This window comes from Scomber japonicus, chromosome 8, assembly GCF_027409825.1.
Source record: "Scomber japonicus isolate fScoJap1 chromosome 8, fScoJap1.pri, whole genome shotgun sequence".
Lineage (NCBI taxonomy): Eukaryota > Metazoa > Chordata > Actinopteri > Scombriformes > Scombridae > Scomber > Scomber japonicus.
In genome coordinates, this window is record NC_070585.1 from 14,733,184 (window position 1) to 14,753,067 (window position 19,884).

At 40.7% G+C, this 19,884-nt stretch overlaps 1 protein-coding gene across 1 annotated transcript in view; it reads right to left on the reverse strand.

Annotated features, from left to right (window-relative positions):
* Positions 1 to 19,884, reverse strand: part of col23a1a (collagen type XXIII alpha 1 chain a) — a 118,380-nt gene that overhangs the window by 8,171 nt on the left and 90,325 nt on the right. Inside the window, exons 4-11 of the mRNA XM_053323796.1 lie at positions 18,885 to 18,892; positions 17,481 to 17,507; positions 11,239 to 11,265; positions 11,127 to 11,153; positions 8,981 to 9,007; positions 8,005 to 8,031; positions 3,264 to 3,338; positions 1,623 to 1,739 (exon numbers count right to left, since the gene is read on the reverse strand). Of these exons, the coding sequence (XP_053179771.1) occupies positions 1,623 to 1,739; positions 3,264 to 3,338; positions 8,005 to 8,031; positions 8,981 to 9,007; positions 11,127 to 11,153; positions 11,239 to 11,265; positions 17,481 to 17,507; positions 18,885 to 18,892 (335 nt within the window). The remainder of the gene's footprint in view (positions 1 to 1,622; positions 1,740 to 3,263; positions 3,339 to 8,004; positions 8,032 to 8,980; positions 9,008 to 11,126; positions 11,154 to 11,238; positions 11,266 to 17,480; positions 17,508 to 18,884; positions 18,893 to 19,884) is intronic.

A 19,884-nucleotide genomic window follows, 5' to 3' on the forward strand; every position in this document is an offset into this window, starting at 1 on the left:
TCTGCTATCAAGTAGTTGTGTTTACTTGATCACTCAATGCACTGTAATAAATGCAGTATTATAAATTGGAGGTTATTGGCCTTCCACTCTGTCCCATACTTTACAATAACGAGTAGAAGCTACTAAGATGTTTCCCAGCTGGTTTTCTTCCTCCTGCTCTTCAACTGCACATACAAACTGTCATTCTGATCTCCTCTGCTGCTATGTGGTCCTCTTTTATTCCTATCCACAGTTGCTCCAGCAGCCTTTTAACCTCTCTTCTCACCCCTCTTACCTCCTCTTCGTCTTTTGATCTTCCTCCACAGCAGCGTGAAACAAATCACCGTTGCAAATAATTTTTAGCACTTCTTTTATCCTCAGTGCAGGAGGAGCAGTTCAGACGTCAGATACATTTCCAATTACATTTCAACACTGCAGAATTTTTTAAAAGAATGTTCTGAACTTATATATGTTGAAGAACAGCAAAAAGAAAGATTATTGAGCTGTACTTCTTTGCACTTTACATTTATAAACGACAAGGGTTTGAGGACACCCACACAGACAGGCCTGCTCAATTTCTCCTGTTCAACCTTTTCTACTCTCAGACATCTGCCCACAACATGCAGCGGCTCTTAGCGCCACTCTGCTTTGTTTTGCCGTTTTTGGTTTTGCAATGCCTTTAATCAACTGGGAAAAAACATTTGAGATTCACTAGGTTAAAGGACTGGCCCCTTCACTTCAACCCGTCTGTTTTTAGTCATATTGTGAGCTGCGCTGGCTTTCTCTTTTGTCAATTCTGCATAAAAACCAATGAAACCAACATATTTCACTTGAATCCCTTTGCTGTCCTGTGCCAGTTGAGGGTAACAGAGCATTCATTCCCTCACTTGAATAAACAAAAATTACCTTCATAGCCTCCTTCTCTCTTCCATCCTACAACCACAGCTTTAAGCTACCGCTGCATATGAACTAAACTCTGGGAAGCAGAAAGTTAATCTTGAGAAACGCAAACTGCCTGAGGCGAGCAGCACAACTATTGTTTGGTGAGGCAAACTGCCCATGAACTCGCCGCAGTGCCATATCTGTTTCAGGGGTGCACAGCGACACAATCATGGTAGGAGGGTGGGAGAATGGGGATGTGTTGCAGAGCTTTGTGGCAACTCTCTTACACAAAACAGATGAGGCCAGGAGTAGAGTTGCTATTCTGGGAGCTTTTAGGTAAGCCGCAGCTCACTGGCAAACCCGGAAGAATGAGAATATGGGTTCACTGCAATTTAACCCTAACCCGTGGACCCTTTCCCCCATGTGTATAACTAACACACACACACACACACACACACACACACACACACACACACACTCACACACACACACACAGAAACAATTTGCATTCTGTCACACCCTTGCGGTTGAACTATACCAGGTCAACACAACTGGGGTGACAGAAGCCCCTGATGACAGAGGTGTTTTAAGTGACTGCATTCTTTATGGTGCAACCTCAGTTAGAGGGCGAGGAAAAGGGGGCGAGTGAGAGATGAGGAGAATAACAGCAACTATGAGGAGTGTGTGTGTATGCTTGGGTCCATTGTTTTCTCTAGTGGGTGTGAATTTGTTACTGTGACATAATGAACAGAGGGTCTTACTGGCTCTCCAGCAGGACCACGGGGTCCATCCTTGCCAGTGTTCCCAGGGGGGCCTCTGGGGCCAGGGGGACCTGGGGGACCGGGAGGACCAGCGGGTCCGGCCTGGCCTTGGTCACCCTGATGAGAAAAAAAAAATAATGAAGATGCATGCACATCTAAACTTGATTTAACAGGTGCTGGGTGAAAATAACTGCAGCTCTAATAAGAAGGAAGACACCCGCACACTGTATAATGCGCTCCCGCACCTGGCGAAGAAACGTTGTATTGGTATGTAATTAAACCACGGGGGCACATAATACAGTGTGCGGGTGTCTTCCTTCTTATTACACCCTGATGAGAAAAACAGATGAAAGAGAGAGAGAAAGACCAAAAAACATGTTTTGATGATTTTTTTCATTCGTATAGAAGAAAAAACATCTTTAACAGCCTGCAGGCAACATTAATCTCTATAAGTAAAAGTGAAATATCTGGCAGAAACCCTAATCATCTAACAACAGGTAGAAAAAAATCTTGTTTGTTGTTTGTGTTTGTTAAACTAAACAGTTTAGGCTGGGCCTAAACTGCTCCAGTCAGATGCTTTTAGATAGCAAATATTAAAATAACATTCCTTAAACTAGCATTAATTGATTGTTTGGCCACTTGAGGGCAGCAGAAACAAACTATGATGACAACACTGACATATTGTCATCTTTTAGGGAGATATAACACATTGTTAGCAAACAATTACATATTTACACATCCAACTTATATGGAGCAACACAATCTTTCATTTGGAGTTGGTTTTCCAGTATGAGTCAGACTGATATTTAGTCACAAATGGAAACACCCATGCAAACACATGCTCTCTCACATTAACTGAGAACAACATTCATGCTGAATTAAATTTTTTTCCCTTTTATTCTGTTTATGTGTCTCCAAACAAAAACTGCGCTGTCACCTCATATTAAAGAACCTTTCATCACTTGATTTACATTTTACTGGAGTCACGTCTCTCTCTGATGTCTTCCAACCTCATGCATACTACAAACAGAAACCATTAATGCCCTTAAAGTCTGGTTCACCACTAAGGGGGGATGTAAGAGCAGTGTTGTCTCTACCGTCAGATGGTGACACTTCCTCTACAACCTCTCATCTCTACAGACGTGGTGTATTATGGTTTGCTTTGTTGCGGCAAGCTGGTACAGCAGGCGCTTTCATGAAAATTATATTACCAAAGCCTTAGAGCAGACTAAAGCCTTCTTTCCTTTCCTTGCAATGATAATTATGATGTCTCTATTAACTAAACTGTCACCAACAAAGCTCTTCTATTCTCCTTATAATGAGAAGCACACATTTCTTGAGCTGCTCTAAAATGCGTGTGGTTCATCCTTCAAGATATGTCCCTAATTTAATAATTTGGATACTGTGGAACTTTTATACACGCAATTTCACCTAATAGGTCATGTTAATTCAATTATGCAAGCGAGTACACATATGAGAAATGATGAGAAACATGAAATCAATTAAAAGCAACATGACTCAGAAATGGTGGAAAAAAAGGAAAAGGGGAAAAAGAAGGGTGATGGCTTTTTGCAAATGCACGTGAATAAGAGTGGTGGGTTAAAGTGTTAAAACTGCACACATGCCTTAGTTGTTGTCTACCTTCAGAAATCTCCTCTGAAAGCTGCTGGACTGGTCTCCAGAGAGAAAGCCATGGTCATATCGGGGAAAGACCATCTGAGGTGCAAGACATGCAGAAAGGAATGGAAGGACAGAGTGGAAGGAAATAGTGTAAAGAGAAGGAGAAAGGAGAGGAGAGGAAAAAGATAAATGAGTAATGAAATCAGAAATACACTGTTAACGGTGATAGTCCAGAAGAGAGGAGGAGGGACAACTGTTGTGGGAAAAACAGATGAGTGTTCAGCAGCCTGTAAGCCATGAGAGAAAGCTTATTCTTCTTCAGTGACCACAGGGATAGTGACAGATCAGCAGCTTGGCAGAGAGCGGTGCCTGCTGGGAGGACTGAGAAACAGTTTGCTGCGAGGGACAAACCTTGACTGTGAGAATCTGATTACTGTGCAGCCCTGCAAATGCGTTGGGTGAGCTTGGCGGACCCTGAAGAAAGGAAGCGACAAAGGGAATGGTGAGCAACTTACCATCAATATAGTTGATAATGGGATAGATTAAAATGACCGCAAGACACAAGAGTAGATGTAAAAGTTCAGAGTGATTGCCCCCTGTGCCAGTTCACAAATGATATATTGGGTCTCCCATTCAAATATGTATTTAACTGTGTGTGTCTGTTCTATTTAACATCTTCCCATCTCTCCTTTTGCAACCAAACCAAACAGAGGTGGCGTGGCTCTTTCCAGCCAACAGACAGTAACTGTGGCGACTGTCTGTCAAGCTGAAAGGAGTAAAGTTCGTCTGCTGCCAGACAGCTCCGAGCCTAGCGCTGCCTCTCTGGTTGAGTTCCCTCCAAAAACACATAGAAGGGAGGGAAGGGTGGAGAAAAGATCTAAGACAATAAGGAGGAGGAACAGCAGGAGGGCAGGAGGGAGAGTAAGAATTAGAGATGCCCGTCTGCTCATGAGGTTTCTGTTAACAGGCTGTGGTGAGCGCTGGATAGCTGAGGTTTCTTTCCAATACCGCAAACCCCTCCTTCTTCTCTTTATGCCTTAACACCCCATTCTCTCCACTGTCACATTCACTCATTCACACAGTTCCCACAGTGGAGACCACATACATATACGCTCCTTAAACATCTCATAAGAGAATAAGTTGTTTCACAGTGAGCTTCCCCTTTACCTCCTTCTCATCAGACTATAAGATGACACTAAGACAAACAGCTATTCAACCTCAGAGTCCAGTCTAACCATTGCCTTTTTGTAGCTGCTCTGGGAGAAGCAATAGAGTGCTTTGGCAAGGGATGAAACTACCATCATGGCTTTGTCTTTCAATACAGTCACCAGATGAACCTAAACAAGTGACATTCTCCTCTATATTGATTTGACAGTATGGAGACTGGGAACAATGTCTACCCACTTTGGTTTCTGCTTTGAAAAATGATTCAACACTACATTTGACCTTTAGATACATGTTCATGGTGCTTCTATAATGTCTGATTATGTTTTAATGCCCGTGTTATCCTATGCTTGTAATCTGCCCATGGACCAGATCCGGCCTGAAGAAGGCACTGAAAATGATGGATTGACAGGAAGTTACAGGTTGACAGAGATTCATGGCTGCTTCCTGTTTTCACACATATATTCTTTGCCTCTCAAAGAGTTCAGAGGTGAAATAGTCCATGATGTTGAAATCAGAGAAAGACGATGACTGAGCTTCTGCATGGGTCTGCCCTATGTTATATCTACTCAGACACACTGGACACTGAGGAGCTTTGACTCTCAGCTGTTGTAGAATTTTTTTTTAACAATTTATTTAGAAACCAACAGTTTTTCATTTGCTAACCTATCTCTATATCTATGAAAAAATAACCCCAAGCCAAACCTCATTCACAACTACTGTAGTCTTAGGAGCTGAAGAGTTTGTTTTAAATCAAGCCTGTCTCTAAGCGATAGTCTGAGGTTTTTTGGCTGCAGACATATCCGAGGACATCAAAGCTCCAGAAGCTCTGTCCAAGTACAATATTTATCCTTTGCAAGAACTATGTAACCAAGAATGCCAAAAAGATTTAATTCTTGCACAAACTGTTACCTCAAAATGTAGAAGGATAGGCTGGGAAATCAAATGGCTTACGCCTTGATAGGAATCAGGAATTCTTGTAATGTTTCTGAACCGCATCATGAATACGGTTCCGCTAGGCAGCCCTGTCAAATTTACACTCCATTTGTGCTCTGCTATAAAACAATAGTCATTCAGTTTCATTCCAATACTCTTACACACACTGTAATATTGTCAGACTCCAGCTATGACAAGATTTATACACAGTCATCAATTTCTAATTATTATTACAAATCTAGTTCTCTGAGGGATACTTACTGAAGAATGTTTATAATGATAAAGACAGACAGTGAGTAGCAACACAAGAGGTTTAAGCCTGTTATGAGGAGCATTTGCAGTTTTTATAAATAGTGTATGATTGAATATGTTGAAAGTTAAAATGGTTGTGGTCATAATATGACAGAATGAAAGAACTGGTGTGCTCAACTGACAGTTTTTCAGAGTATCGGGCCAACCAGAAAAAACAAATAGAGATGTCAGCAGTCACAAATCACTGTATGTCATAACTTTAATAGGTGCACAGCAGCCCAAACAAACATAAGCTGAGGAAAGCCTCGGGCTGAAACACGTCCAAGTAATTGTAAGTGCTATTTGTTTCCTCATATGACAGTTCACTGCTAGAATGGAAATTATTGTTTGGATATTTTAGACTAAGAAATCATTTGTAAGGATAATTTAGTTACACTTCATGTGTGTTACACATTTCAAGCTAATTATTATGAATCAACTTGAACTATTCATGAGCTCATGAATGAATAACTTATGTCATTTGGATATTTAATGTTTGTACAAGTATAATATGTTTAATGCATGCAATGTTTTCTCCTTGTGTCTGCAATGTACTATCTTAAAGGAATCTGAGAAAATGTACAGAAAAAATGGAAGAGATCTTTGAGCTGAAATCTCAAACAAGGCATATATAACCTCAGTTGCTCATCCCAAATTTTATCTGCGTGTGACGAAGTGTTACTTTGACCTGATATTATATTCTAAACATAATAAGAAAGGAAAAATATTGAGAATTCGTGGGATACATTACTTCTTCAAAGAATCCAAACTGTTTAACATGTAAGCACAGGGGGTTATTTTCAAACCACACTGAGATAATTACATGGATCTCGTGGTGGGTGGAATGATATCACATGAAAAGACAACAGTGACAACATGGACCAGATACAGAGCAAGGTTACACCATAATGTTAAAAAAAAAGGTTGGTGGAGAATAAATGGTAGTGTTGGCGAGCTGCCCCAACCATTAGGTTTTGATGGTGAGGTTTAAGTAATTCCATCGTTCTTTAATATCATCATTTCTCATCTCTGGAGATTTGGAGATGTGGGCAACTCAAACCTCATCATAGGAGCCGGACTATGTTGTTGGTGCAGTTGCTGGGGTAGCCTCAGAGGATAAACACACTTTTCTTTTGAATAATATTAAAAGACTCGCCATGAGTGTTGAAAGTTATATAGACAGACCAAAATTTGATAAAACTTTTTCATATGTTTTCTCCGCTTGCATGAGCACAATGTTCTCTCAGTTTGATAATGAGGAAATGATTAGTCATTTTTCTGATGTTTTCAAGAAACAAAACAATTTCTCTCTTCTTGGACTTTGATTTTCAGTTTGTGATTGTCTGTTTCTCTGCCTGGCCTGAGAAGTTTGAAGTTCAGCCCTTTTCTTTTCTCTTTGAAATCTGCATATGCTCCCTGTGTCAGCCTGCAGTCCTAAGACATTCAAGTCAGGTGCACTGAAAAATCAGTTGCCCAGAGACGTAAATTAGAAGAGTGTTTATATGTGTGTTTGTCTATTCATAGACTGGCAACCTATCCGGCCAGTGACTGTTATATATCCAATAATACAAGTGACATTGTGACTGTAGTTAAGGAGGAACATTGCAGGCTTTCAGCATAGCTATGCTGGTAGTTTTCTGATATTCTGTTATGGTCCAGTTTTACACATGTGGCTTTGAAAGTATGCTTAAAACAGTTTAGTTTCATAGTCTGACTACTATTGAAACAAATGCATTCAAGAAAATTGTTGTTTGTTTTTATCAAATAGTATTTGGGGTATTTTAATATGTTTCGGTCACCTTACTAAACATAAGGTGTATTGTTTTTAGTTGATTTTTTATGTTAATGGTACTCAGTGTAATATGTTGTTCTGTATTGTATGTTTTTGTATAATGGGTTTTATTAATATTACTATGATTTGTTGAATGTTGAATGTCTATCCTGCACTATGAGCTCAACAAGACAAGTTCCAACCAAGCTCAACCAAGAACAGATTTTTTTTCCTTTTAAAATGGTGTAATTTAAAAAAATCTTTAGAAGCCCTGAAAGGTGAACATATCCAGTATTACATAATAAAAAGAACAAAGCAAAAATTCTGATAAGCATAATTTTGTTTACCAGAGATATATCATATGATAAAATATAATATGATTTCCTTGCTAATCTGTTTAATCATCTTGTGAACCCGGCAGATTTATTTTGGGAACCAACCCTTTGGTTGGGAAACACTTGGCTAAGGAAAAAAACACAGTTAAATGATGTGTTTTCAGCTGAATAAGACGTATTAAAGTGACAACTTCTAAACTGTACATATAAAAGTCAAAAATATCTCATTTCAACTTCTCGGGCAAAGACAGAAATCATGACTTACCCTTGGCCCAATGTCTCCTTGGTCACCCTGGGAGAAAAACAGGAAAATAACAATTGTCAGCAGTTATTACCACTGTATGCACACAGAATCTGGCATGCAACAGAATACTGTAGAATAGCTGTGACAGACAGGCCTAAAGCAAATTCTTGTGAATGGGAAGGAAGCAACTCAGAGGTCATCTGTACTCAAAACCAGTTCAGGATATCAACATTTTCTGTGTAAATCATTTGATAAGCCAATTGGAATCATCTGACAGGAAAGTAAAAGCGGAAGTGCACATGATGAGGATTGTTGGTTGTCTGATGAGGATTTGGAGTTCATGCTTTCTTCGCAGAGCTACCAGCATGATTACATGAAGGGAGCCAATTTTCCAAACCTCAGCATCATCCGTCATTTGCAATCCCCACTCATAAGACTGAGTGCTGTTTACAGCAGTTGCACTGCTCTTGTGGTCATGCTTATCTGGACAGTTTTCGCTCCAGTTACAAAAAAACACACATACGCGCACACACTCACACTCACACACACACACACACACACACACACACACACACACACACACACACACACACACACACACACACGAAGCTACCCATCAGTGCGTACACAATTAACCACATGCACAAGCCTCCTCTGCCAGCTCTTGCAATTCTTACGGTCACTAGCATCTTAGGCTGGGCAGAGGTTCACAGAGCGGGAAAACATCTGGCTATCATCGAGCCCTGCAGAAGGCCTGTAAACCTGTTTAGTGCCTTGACGTGAGAATGTGTGGAGACACATGAGCTCCTACATAACTACATGTAATCTATGGCTCGTTTGATGGGCGTGCAGTGAAGCAGTGAACGTGGGAGGGCAAGGAGAGAACACCTGTGCGGCTGTGTGTACATTTAAGTCTTTTTTTAAAGCTGCCTGACTGAGAGAAATACATCCATGCAGTACATTGTCTTGTCTTTTTGAAATCCACACTGAAGCATACCTTTTCTCCCTTGGGTCCGGCTGGTCCCTGTAGGCAAGAGGAGATAATTGGAGACACTTGGTCAAAATAAGTCAGTTATGATATAAGCAACATACAGCACAGAGCAATATATCTTCAATTGGCGTCCAGCAGGGAGCATTCAATCAAACAGTAAGGCAAGCAGTGATACCACTTAATGCAACTGTGCCATTGAGACTGTTCAATCAAGATTCACTTCTGCCTGAGCATATTTCACAAGAGGACCATATGATGTGAGCTTGCAGCAAATCTAGTTCAGCAACATGCCTCAAGAATCCCTTTTAAGATTTCTCTTTGTGAGATAAAACTGTTTTTCTGAGAGATAAAACTGAAAGGGCAACATGTTGCTTTGGTCCTCCATCAGTCTTTCTCTCAGAGGGAAACTCTTTAGACTTTGGATGACTGTCTTAGATGGGGAGTGCTCCAAGACTAACTGAAAACACAGGTTTTCAAAGCAGGCCCGTGCACTCATGTACAGTATGTGAGACACTGTTGCACAGTCACACTGTGTGCTGGCATCATCTCATGAACACCAGGCCCACAGATGAGCTGATCTCTGACAGTTTGGCCTCATCCTTCTCTCTGACTGCCTGTCTGAGGCTGTCCGATGCTCACAAGTGGCACAAGAACCCCAAAATGTGCCAACACCACGAACCACAGACTGACTACAGACCCTCTGTCACTGTGACAGAGTGACAGAGAAGGAAAGAGAGGACTGAATGGAAACCTACCACCAACTACTTCTGATCCCAGCTACAGCCTGTCTAAAAGTGACAAAAGTGGGCAGAGACTTTTTCCACGTCTCAATTTCTCTAAACTGTTCACTTCCTTTGTCCATCCTGTATTTCACACACTCTTTGCTTCATGTTGCCTTCACTCAGCCCCCTGTCTCTAATTCGTCCATGCTTTCTGCCTTGAAGCTTCCCTCTCATAATTTGTTCCCCTTTTTCCTCACGTCTTTTCTGTCTGGCAAACGTTTTGCCTGCAGCAGAGCTCTAATTGTGTTCAGGGGTATGGAGCTGAAGAGGGACTCCAGTGGAGAGGATAAGCAGTAAATGTGACTGGCCACGTGATGACAGACAGCAGCTTATCTCCTGAACTGCTTTCTCCTTCAATTTGGGGAGTAGAGAAAGATGAAGAAAGAGGAAGTGAACACTCATCTAGCACTACATTTAAAGTTGTAGGGCTTTCTTGATACCTCTTATCCTACTTTTAAATGGTCATATTAATGTAATTTAACCTACTTTTCTCTCTCTTGTAAGTGTGGTACAAACACATTGGTTTTACAGCAGTACACACATTTCTGTGTCATCTATCAACAACTTAATCTTATTTTCTACAGTTTTCATCCATAACCTCCTGTTTTCACTTCCATGCACTTCACCAGTGCTTCCAGGGAGGAGTACTGGTGAGCAGGTGGTCTGGGGTTTTACAGCAGACCCTCTGTGATGGTCCTCACAAGACACAGACCCAGCTTGAGATCTTCTTTAGCAGGAAACAACAGCTGAATGATGTTTGATGGAGTAGCTATTCAAACACCTCTCATTGTGCTGTGAAAGGTTTATGTTTCAGCAGATGATCGTCCCTCTCTCAGTTGGCAAAGCGACCGGAGAGAAAGGCCTTAGGAGTGGATGGGGGTGTGTGGGAGGGGTGTGTGGAAGGTATTGTAATTACTTTTTAAAGAGCCTCAGTTGTTGGTTTCAAACTCCATCTTCTCTCTCACTATTCCCACTGGTATGTAACCCATTCGCTGTGCTCACCCGTTTCCACGCAACACCTTTGTGTGTCTGGGAGTGTGGCAGGGTTTCAGGGAAAGGGTGATGGATGGGACTCACAGGTGAAGTGCAAAGGGGAATTCAGCACTTGGCTTAGTTGAGCCATGAGTCCCCTGTGGCCAGGAGGCCAGGGATGACTTAAGAGCTGGAACAAGAAACAAGATGGCTACCGTGGACTTTTCCCTTAGGAGCAGTAAAAATGATTGATGAGGTACAGAAAACTGTCATGTGTCTCACAGGCCAAATACCCACCTGGATTCATAGAAAATAGTCGAAATAGAAAGAATTGTTTCAGTGCAGTTGATATGTGATAGTTGAAAATGAGTCAAGACAACAGGTGTGTAATGGTGTACCTGACTTCCCTTGGGACCTGGTAAACCCTGAAAGAAGATAGAGTTAAATTAAACTATAGTCAGTCATTTACAGTAAAGCATGTTTTGTATGTTTCATTATGGGAATACTCACTGGTTTGCCATCCAAGCCAAGTGGCCCCTGTTTGAAGGCAGATAAAAGTAATTATGAAAAGACAAAACAAAGTTAAAGGAGCCATGTTGACACAAAACCATAAAGTGAACAATTTGATATTTTGGGAAATATGCTTATTTGTTTTCTTGCTGAGAATTAGATGAAGAGATCAAATCAAAGCCACTCTCAAGTCTGTGTGTTAGGTGCGGTGCTAAAACTGAAGACAGCTTGCATAGCTTAGCTAATTACTGTGCCAAGCCAAGAAACAGTCCATTTTATAACCATTTATACCAGTTATAAACATGATATGATATATTATGAGGCCTGGATGTGCTGGTAGATGTTGTAGGTTTTGTTTTCCTCTGCTCTGAGTGTTTATGCTAACACTAGTTACACAACACAGAACATAAGATTCAGATTAGTTACTGAGGAACAAATAAGGCCCGACCTATCGCTATGAATAGTTCCTGAACAACTCTGAATTGAGGACTATATATAGTAGATGAATCATAATGTAATGATTAGTTTCTAGCTATGTGTGAATCGATCATACTGGCCAGTTTTCTAATGAGATATTACTGATAAACAGTCTCCTGGCTCACGTTAGCGTACAAATATTAAAGTGGTTTCAATCTGCTCATTTAACTCTCAGCAAGAAAGCAAATACATCAATTAACAAAAATGTGAAACTATTCCACTACTGACTACATCTGCTGTGAATGAAGAATCTGATGAAGGCACTGTTTGTTTTAGTCCGCTGAATAAAACTATGTCACCCCTCTGAAACATCCTTATCCTTATTAACTGCCTGTTATTTATTAGTATGTCAGAATGTTTTAGTCTCCTCTCCGTATCTCTTAAGAAACAATGTAAATTATTTTAGCTTTGGAAAAACAGTTAAGTGGATTTGGCAAGACAAACATTTCAAGTGAAGAGAGTGAAAAGTGTGCTTATAAACGACACAGAAACAGCTGCGATTATGGGAAAGTTTAGGGTGAAAAAGGAAGGAAAAGGAAGAAAGTGGTTTTTAACTTTTTATACCAATGTACTATGTATATCCTGCCCTTTTTAACTCACATTACAGCCTTTCCAGGTGGTTGTGGTTTATAATGATTCTCTGATTTACACTGTAGCATTATAGGCTGTGGTTGGATCTGGTCCAGCTGTATTATTGTGCCACACAACACCACATCTACTGTGTGTGTGTGTGTGTGTGTGTGTGTGTGTGTTTGTGTGTGTATGTGTGTCCGTCCCTGTCCAACCTCACCCAACTGCTGTAACAACAGTTGAAGTTGTCCACATTGTTTATACCCTCCAAGAAACAGCCGAGCAGTCATTGAACCTACTCTGCAAAGCAACACTCAGTTCAAAGGCACAAACCTTTAGAACCTTACTTAAACATAAAGGAACAGTTCCATCAAACTTTCCAAAAACACTTCAATGTGATGTATGTTGTAAATGTTGACTTCTTAATGACCGTACTCAATGTTAAGCTAACAGTTTTTACAGGGTCCCTTGAGTTGAGTATTGCTCAATCCCTCATAGTCCTGGTCACTCTCCAGGCTAGAAACCATCATTAACAATTGTCTTCTCTGGCCTTGGAAGTCTAACGTAACTCTCATCATCTCCCTGCTTTACTAGACCCTCGGGTGCTATCTAGCCCGAGGTCCTGCATTGACAAACCTACCACAGCGTCTTTGCTCCATGCTTTGACAAATACAGATGAAAGGGGGAGAAGAGCAGAAGAGGAGAAAAGGGATGGGGGAGTAAAAGTTTGGAGCTCATTAATAGTTCATGTAATAGTTTGCTGCCTCTATTCAGTCTTGTAATGGGATGGCACGGCTATAAACTCTCTTCAAAAACTTGCGTGGTTAGTCTGTATAAAGAGATTTATTAAAAAAAAATATGGAGAAAAGCCTTTGAGGCTCCTGATGTCTTTTTGATTCAGGGCCTCTTTTGAAAATCAGCAGTAGGTGGCTGAGACTGGGGTGGAACAAATGACTGGCACCAATCAGTGGGCAATAATTTCACCATGCCTGTCTAAAGCTGAGAAGAGTGTAAGGGGTACAGATGTAATGCTCTGTATTTCCTTCACTGAATGCTACATACAATACAGGAGAGGTTATCATTTCATCACTCTATTAAATGCAGCATGCTCTGGTTACCATATGAGAAATCAAAGTATATGTCCCAGTGAATTTTGAAAGTGACCTTGTCTCTACATCTACTGTATGAATTGATATATACTGTATTTCTGCATGTATAAATGGGGTGCTATCTCTGCATCTGGGAGCATTTATCAGAGCCCGGCTCCTTCAAGACTCGTCAGGATGAGAAGACGAGGTGCACACTGTGAGGTCATCGGCTGCTGCAGTGTCTGAAGTGCAGGAAATAAACTGACTGATTTATGGCTGCTAACAAGGCACACCGTGGCCTGTGAACTGGAGGTACTCTGTCTGTATGTTCTCAACAATAAAACTGTATCTAATATCTAGTATACAGTATATGTATATCCAGTATGGAATAAAATAAGATTACTGTAGTTACCTGGAGCAATGATTCAACTAACAAGACAGCATCCCAGGAAGTTCTTCTGTGTCTGATAATAAGCTACTTTAAAATGTATGAGCCTTACTTAAATCAGCTCAGGATTCACAGTGAACTTTTAATAAAAGCCAAGAGCAAAATGGGTGAATAAAAAAACTGGAGCCGTGGGAATTGGATTTGATGACATATTGTGTTCCTTTTTTTTTGTATAGCCACTACTGTACCTTCTGTTTGATACAAACCTACACAACAGTTTGAAAGGCCAGAAAAACTGTGAGATTAATGTTAAGCAAAAGTGAGAAAGTAAACCTTAAGATTAAAACCAAACATTGGGGAATTTTGCGGGGAAATTAAATAATGGCTTTTTATGTGTGCATACTTCTAGTCTGCAGTGCCATCTTGTCCCACAGCGCCCCTCGGCAGATAAAAGAACATTTGGAGTCAGCATTCCCACCACTTAGATGGCTTTTAAACACATTTCTGGAAAATAACTTGGCCTGCAGGAGGGCACAAGTCTGCGACTATGTTTGTGTATGTGCATGCTCATACATGCATATGTGCCCGTGTGTGTGTATGTGTGTGTGTGTGTCTTAATCCCAATGAAACAGGGCAAGGGGTGTCTTTTCTGTCTTTATTGTGCTCCCTATGGTGCAGACTCATAATTATCCAGTAGGGTGTAATTGTTGAGGATGCGGCGTGAAATGCTGGTGTCTGCACATCAGAGCAGACGTCTGAGCTAAACACACATGGTGATATGTCGCACACATCAGGCTCAATGGTTTTAATGATGTGACATCAAGATGAAGGACCCTTTCCTCTCCTCTGGCTCTACTTGCCTTCCCTCTCTTTCACCCTTTGATATAATTATCTCTTCCTCTCTCACCGTGATTCATCAACCCTCCTTTGTATACCCTTCCTGCCCTCCTCCTCACCAGTTCCTGTCATGTTGCCGCAGGGGCAAAAATCCACCCTATGCCAAGGCTTGATGAGCATAATTTGTGGTACATGACATTAGTTTCTTTAAAAAAGAAAGCAGTGGCTGCATCCAGAACTGAAGAGCATAATAAAGCATACCAGAGTGCTGTGTGTTTGGGACAGAAAATTACTGACATGTTGTTGGGTGACTGTCTGGCTTTAATCTGTGCTCAGTGGCCTGGAAGGCTGAACAATGGAGGCCTTGGCCTGTTTCTGCTGAGTGAGGTCCACTGTCTGTCACAGGCTGGCACTCTTGTATAAACAGTAAAACATAAACTAGTAATAAACTAGTGGCTGGGCACACTGGTGACTGTGCATATGATTGAGAATGAATTGGTGCATGTGGGTGTGTGTTTACCCCTTCTGCACTATTCTGTCAGTATATCAGACTTTGATTGTTTGACAGTGGGAAGGCTCGTTTCTGAAACTCAAACCCCTCGCCTGATTTATGAGAGGAAGGATTTACAGGGGTTACGTGAAGAGAGAAAACATACATCAGCATGCACAAACACACACACACACACACAGAGATATCATAGTGTTATGCTTGAGATTCACAGAAACCACATGTCGTTAACACTGTTTATCATATTACCAATGCTTCAGTGAAAATGGCCTGTTGCATGCATTAGTCTGATGAACTTAACGCCTGTGAGACATGTGTACACCACCTGAATGAAGGGCAGCACATGCACGCTCACGCACTGGCATAAATGCATAAACACATCTTATCTAAAGGTTGTTATGTTCATACTATTCAATTATGTGTTAATGTGTCTGCACACGGCTACACGATTAAACAGAGGGTTAAAAGGTTTAAATTGGCCTTCAATTAAAGTAACAGAGGCATATTAAAGGTAAGAGTGGGCAAGAAAGAAAAGTGCTGGAAAGGGATCTAGCTGTTTGTCTTAACAAAGGGAAAATAAAGAAATGTTTCTGGCACAAATCACTGGCACAGCACAGTTAGCACCGCAGTACTTTCCGGAAACTGACTCGATTAATTTGTGCTGATGCGCACATGCTTGCTCCATATGAGCAGCTCATGTGAGAGAAGTTATTGGTGTGAAAACATATCATACAGAGACACACTCACGTGTACGAAGACTTCTAACTACTTCCACAGTTCTGGCCTTTGTTATAGAGATATACATAAACTATGGGTGGTTGGATAGAGTTCACATACATCAGCACATATGGACACAGATACACAAACACTGCTACCAAACAGGAAGAATGCCCCCTTTTTCAGCATCAGTGTGGGAAACTTGATCATCTCAGTTGCTGTAAAATGAAATGATGTGCTGTCTATGTTAATTGCTAACATGATTAATCTACTGTTGTTTCACTGTAACTTCATACACACAGCGTCCAAAGTTATCCTCTGTTTTATCTATGCAATTATAGAGCTTTTAAGTATTGGTTTCATTATGCTAACAAGACTGGGAGGGGAACCCAGATTATGTAGCTTTAAAGCATGACATTACATCATGTGTTTAAGCAGAGGTTGTAAAGTTAAAAAGTACAACAATAACACTAAAATGTGCCAAACCTTTTGGGATCTCTAATGAAGACAGTGACAAAGACCAATAGAGTCACAGGCAAACAAACACAAAAGTTTCACACACTTTTTTTGTGCTCTCGGTCCACCTGTGTGTAATTATCAACAGGCATTTCCCGTCAGGAGGGCTGTGCAGTGCCAAGCAGACTGGGAATCTGACTGGGAGAGAGCCCCATGGGGAATGAACTTCCCAAAATTCCCAGTGGGACAACATACAGGACGACGTGAACAAGACGCCGTGGAACGCAACACCAGGCAACTACCGTGGGTCGCTGTGGCAACCAGACAGCAGGGTTACACGATAGCAGGACAGAGTGTCCCACCGAACATGGATCCTGCACAGGCTAATGTCCCATATTAAGCTGCCTGTGAACAGCAACACTATGCAGGCATCTAGTTCAGATGGGTCCATCTGCTCATACAGCCTTTTTATAATGAGAGTGCATCTGTATTGTTTGATGAGGATGTCATGATTGCTAAACCACAAATTAGCTACAGAGCCACGAGCTGTTCTGTCTCAGCAGTGTTGAAAAACTCAAGAGTGTATCGGGCCACTAGAGGCCGCTGTATCTCTGGATAACACAGGAATTGGCTCACAGTTTTGTTCTTCTCATTGGTGAAAATCAGGGATCTGCTTTGCATTCAGTAGTTACGAATATACAAAGTAATTCTATTCAAACATTATTAAATCCAATTTAAAAGCTGAAGGGCATGATTTGTGCCAGTGGATGAATGTTTCACATTTTGTGCCCATGTGGTTTATGTTTACTGATGATATCTTCACAAAATTGCCCAGTTTATGGCTCTTTCTCATTTTCATACAAGCACTAAATATATTTTATATGCCTTGACATCATCCTGAAAAGAAAATGTTTAATGTCAAAGGACTTTGGTCTTATCTAACCACTCTTGACAATGTTTCTCTGTGTGTAAATATTTGTATCTACACGTCTTATTCATGGGGCAGGATACACCAGTGGTGAAGAGCATATAGAGAGGTAAAGGTAATTTCTTGATAAAAAAGAGCAGAGAGGAAATAAAGACAAAGGTCTAATAAAGCTGTGTAAACAGTTGGAATAAATATGCATTACAGCAACGGGGAGAAGAGACACATGATTGGGTGAATTGAAGAGTGACAGGATAAATAACAAATCAAATTTACCGGGTATCCATCCCGTCCAGCCTTGCCCTGGTGAGGTTAGAGATTAAAGCATGAAGCATTGAGAGGTTAGAACAGAAACCAACCGCTGCACACAGCGCACTGAAAATGTATACTGAGAGAAAGCAAGTCTTTAATTATATTCAGGATGATTGTTCAGTTTTTACTAATTTAAATAGATGAGATGAACAAATCAGTCCAATTAACTAATTTATTCTTCATGGAATTATAAATAAATTTTCTTACACTATGATTTCACTCCTCGCATGAAGTTTCATGCCTATTATTTTATCTTTTTGATACCTGTTTAGATCTGAAGTGATGTTTAGATTTGAAGTGATTTTTGTGTTTACATAAAATTTGCATTTACATCAAATACTTAAGGTTTCATTCTTGACTCTGGTGAGTGTGACGCAGAGACAGACAGATTGCTACTTTGTGGAGTTGCAGGTGATAATCCTTTGGATTCCTTTATGGGTTATAGGCAGGATTGTGGGTGTGCTTGGGAACAGGAGTTATACATTGTTTCATGCACACTAAGTGTAAACCAGCTGCAAAGACAGTTTTCCCTGTTGAAACCATTCACTGGATTTCCTAAATGTCAGCCGGAACATTTCTCCACTCTGATATTTCTGGAACATCCTTAATGTGTTTTTTGGTCCATTTCTGCTGCTGCATATCTGATGTTTACCACATGTGACCAAACATATTTTAAATAAAAAGAATAAAAAAAATGTATTACTTTTCCCAAGTTGGTCACACAAAGTTATACATTTAAATCCCAATATCCCTGAAGGCAGCAGTGGTCTCTAGTTAGCCTTTGTGTAAGTGTTGGTGTTTGTGTTCTATCTGTTGTGTGTGTCAGCAGGAGTTATAGTCCCACAGAGGAGAGTAACTTGCTGCTAATAAGTCACCGCTCCCTAAACATCACTGTGGAACACACACACACACACACACACACACACACACACACACGCACACACACACACACACACACACACACACACACACACACACACACACACAGACACACAGACACACATGGATACAAGCACACACACACACACACATACACACACACACACACACACACACACGGATACAAGCACACACACACACGCACACACACACACACACACTTCACTTCCCTAGGTGGTCCATTTATTGCTGTGCTCTGTGAGTGCACATGTGTGAGTGAGTCTGTGACAGTTTGTGTGTCTGTTTGTTCGTGCTTTCCTGTAGGAGAAAAGTTGAATTCGGGTCCAATTGTATTGTATTGAACACAGTGAGGGATGATATACTGTATGTGTGAGTTTGTGAGTGTGTATGCATGTTTAATGTCAAAAGAAAGTACCAGCTCCATAAGTTGACCTTAATACTACCTGGATGAGAAGAAAGTTTACTTACAGGAGGTCCTGAAACAGAAAAAAAGAGATCAGGCATTAGAAAGTAAATTCTGTTCATCTCTACTGATGCATGAAGTACAACATGTCTGAGTTATGGTAACTTCTGGTTTGTACAGCCATCAATTCCTCAAAACATTGGTACACAAAATAAAATAAAAAAACCTGCACATGCAATGTGGTTTGTTAGATGATGACTGTAATTAACCACTTAAATATGCTACAGAACAAGCTCATTAGAGCTGCTGCCAATGGAGTTTGTGGTGTACTAGTTATGATAAGCAGACTTCTGGATAATGGGTCATGTTTTGCATTAGAATATGAAGTCATGTCAAGGCTTTGTTTCCAAAGAAGATATGGGTGTATTAGATGGAGGACAAACAGGGAGTGAAAAGGTCGGGGTGTGCTGGCAGACAGAGTGTCCCTTTAAAGCATTAAAAAAAGACGTCTCAAAGATTTCTGCAGGGCAGATAGATCTGATTGAAATGCTCTGATGTTGGGCCTCAGCGCAGAAAGTACATTCTGCTTTTCATACTGTGCCTAACCAAAAACAACAGTAATGATCAAAGGACTCTTGCTCTTAGTGGTCTGATTGGAATATTGTTATAAAAAACATCTTTTAAATGTGAAAGGCTGAGGGCACTATTAAACCACCCCTACCCCTAAAAAGTGAATATTTACTGTACATGATTTGGCCATTAAAGCGATTATATTAGTGATTGGTTCATATTCATCTGATTTATATTTAAAACCAATCATGATGCTGATTTATGTGATCGTTAACACAATTACAGTCTAAGGCACGATTTGGAGCGATGCCACCATTGCAGTTCTGGTACAACACAGCTCATCAGCATGGATGCAAGATTAAACATTTACATAAACCCAACACAATTGAAAACAGACTCCTTCTATAGGGACAAGAGGGTTATTTCTGGTGTTGTGTTACTATTTAAACACACAAAAAGTCCTGCTAACATGACCAAAATCTATGTGAACCTTGA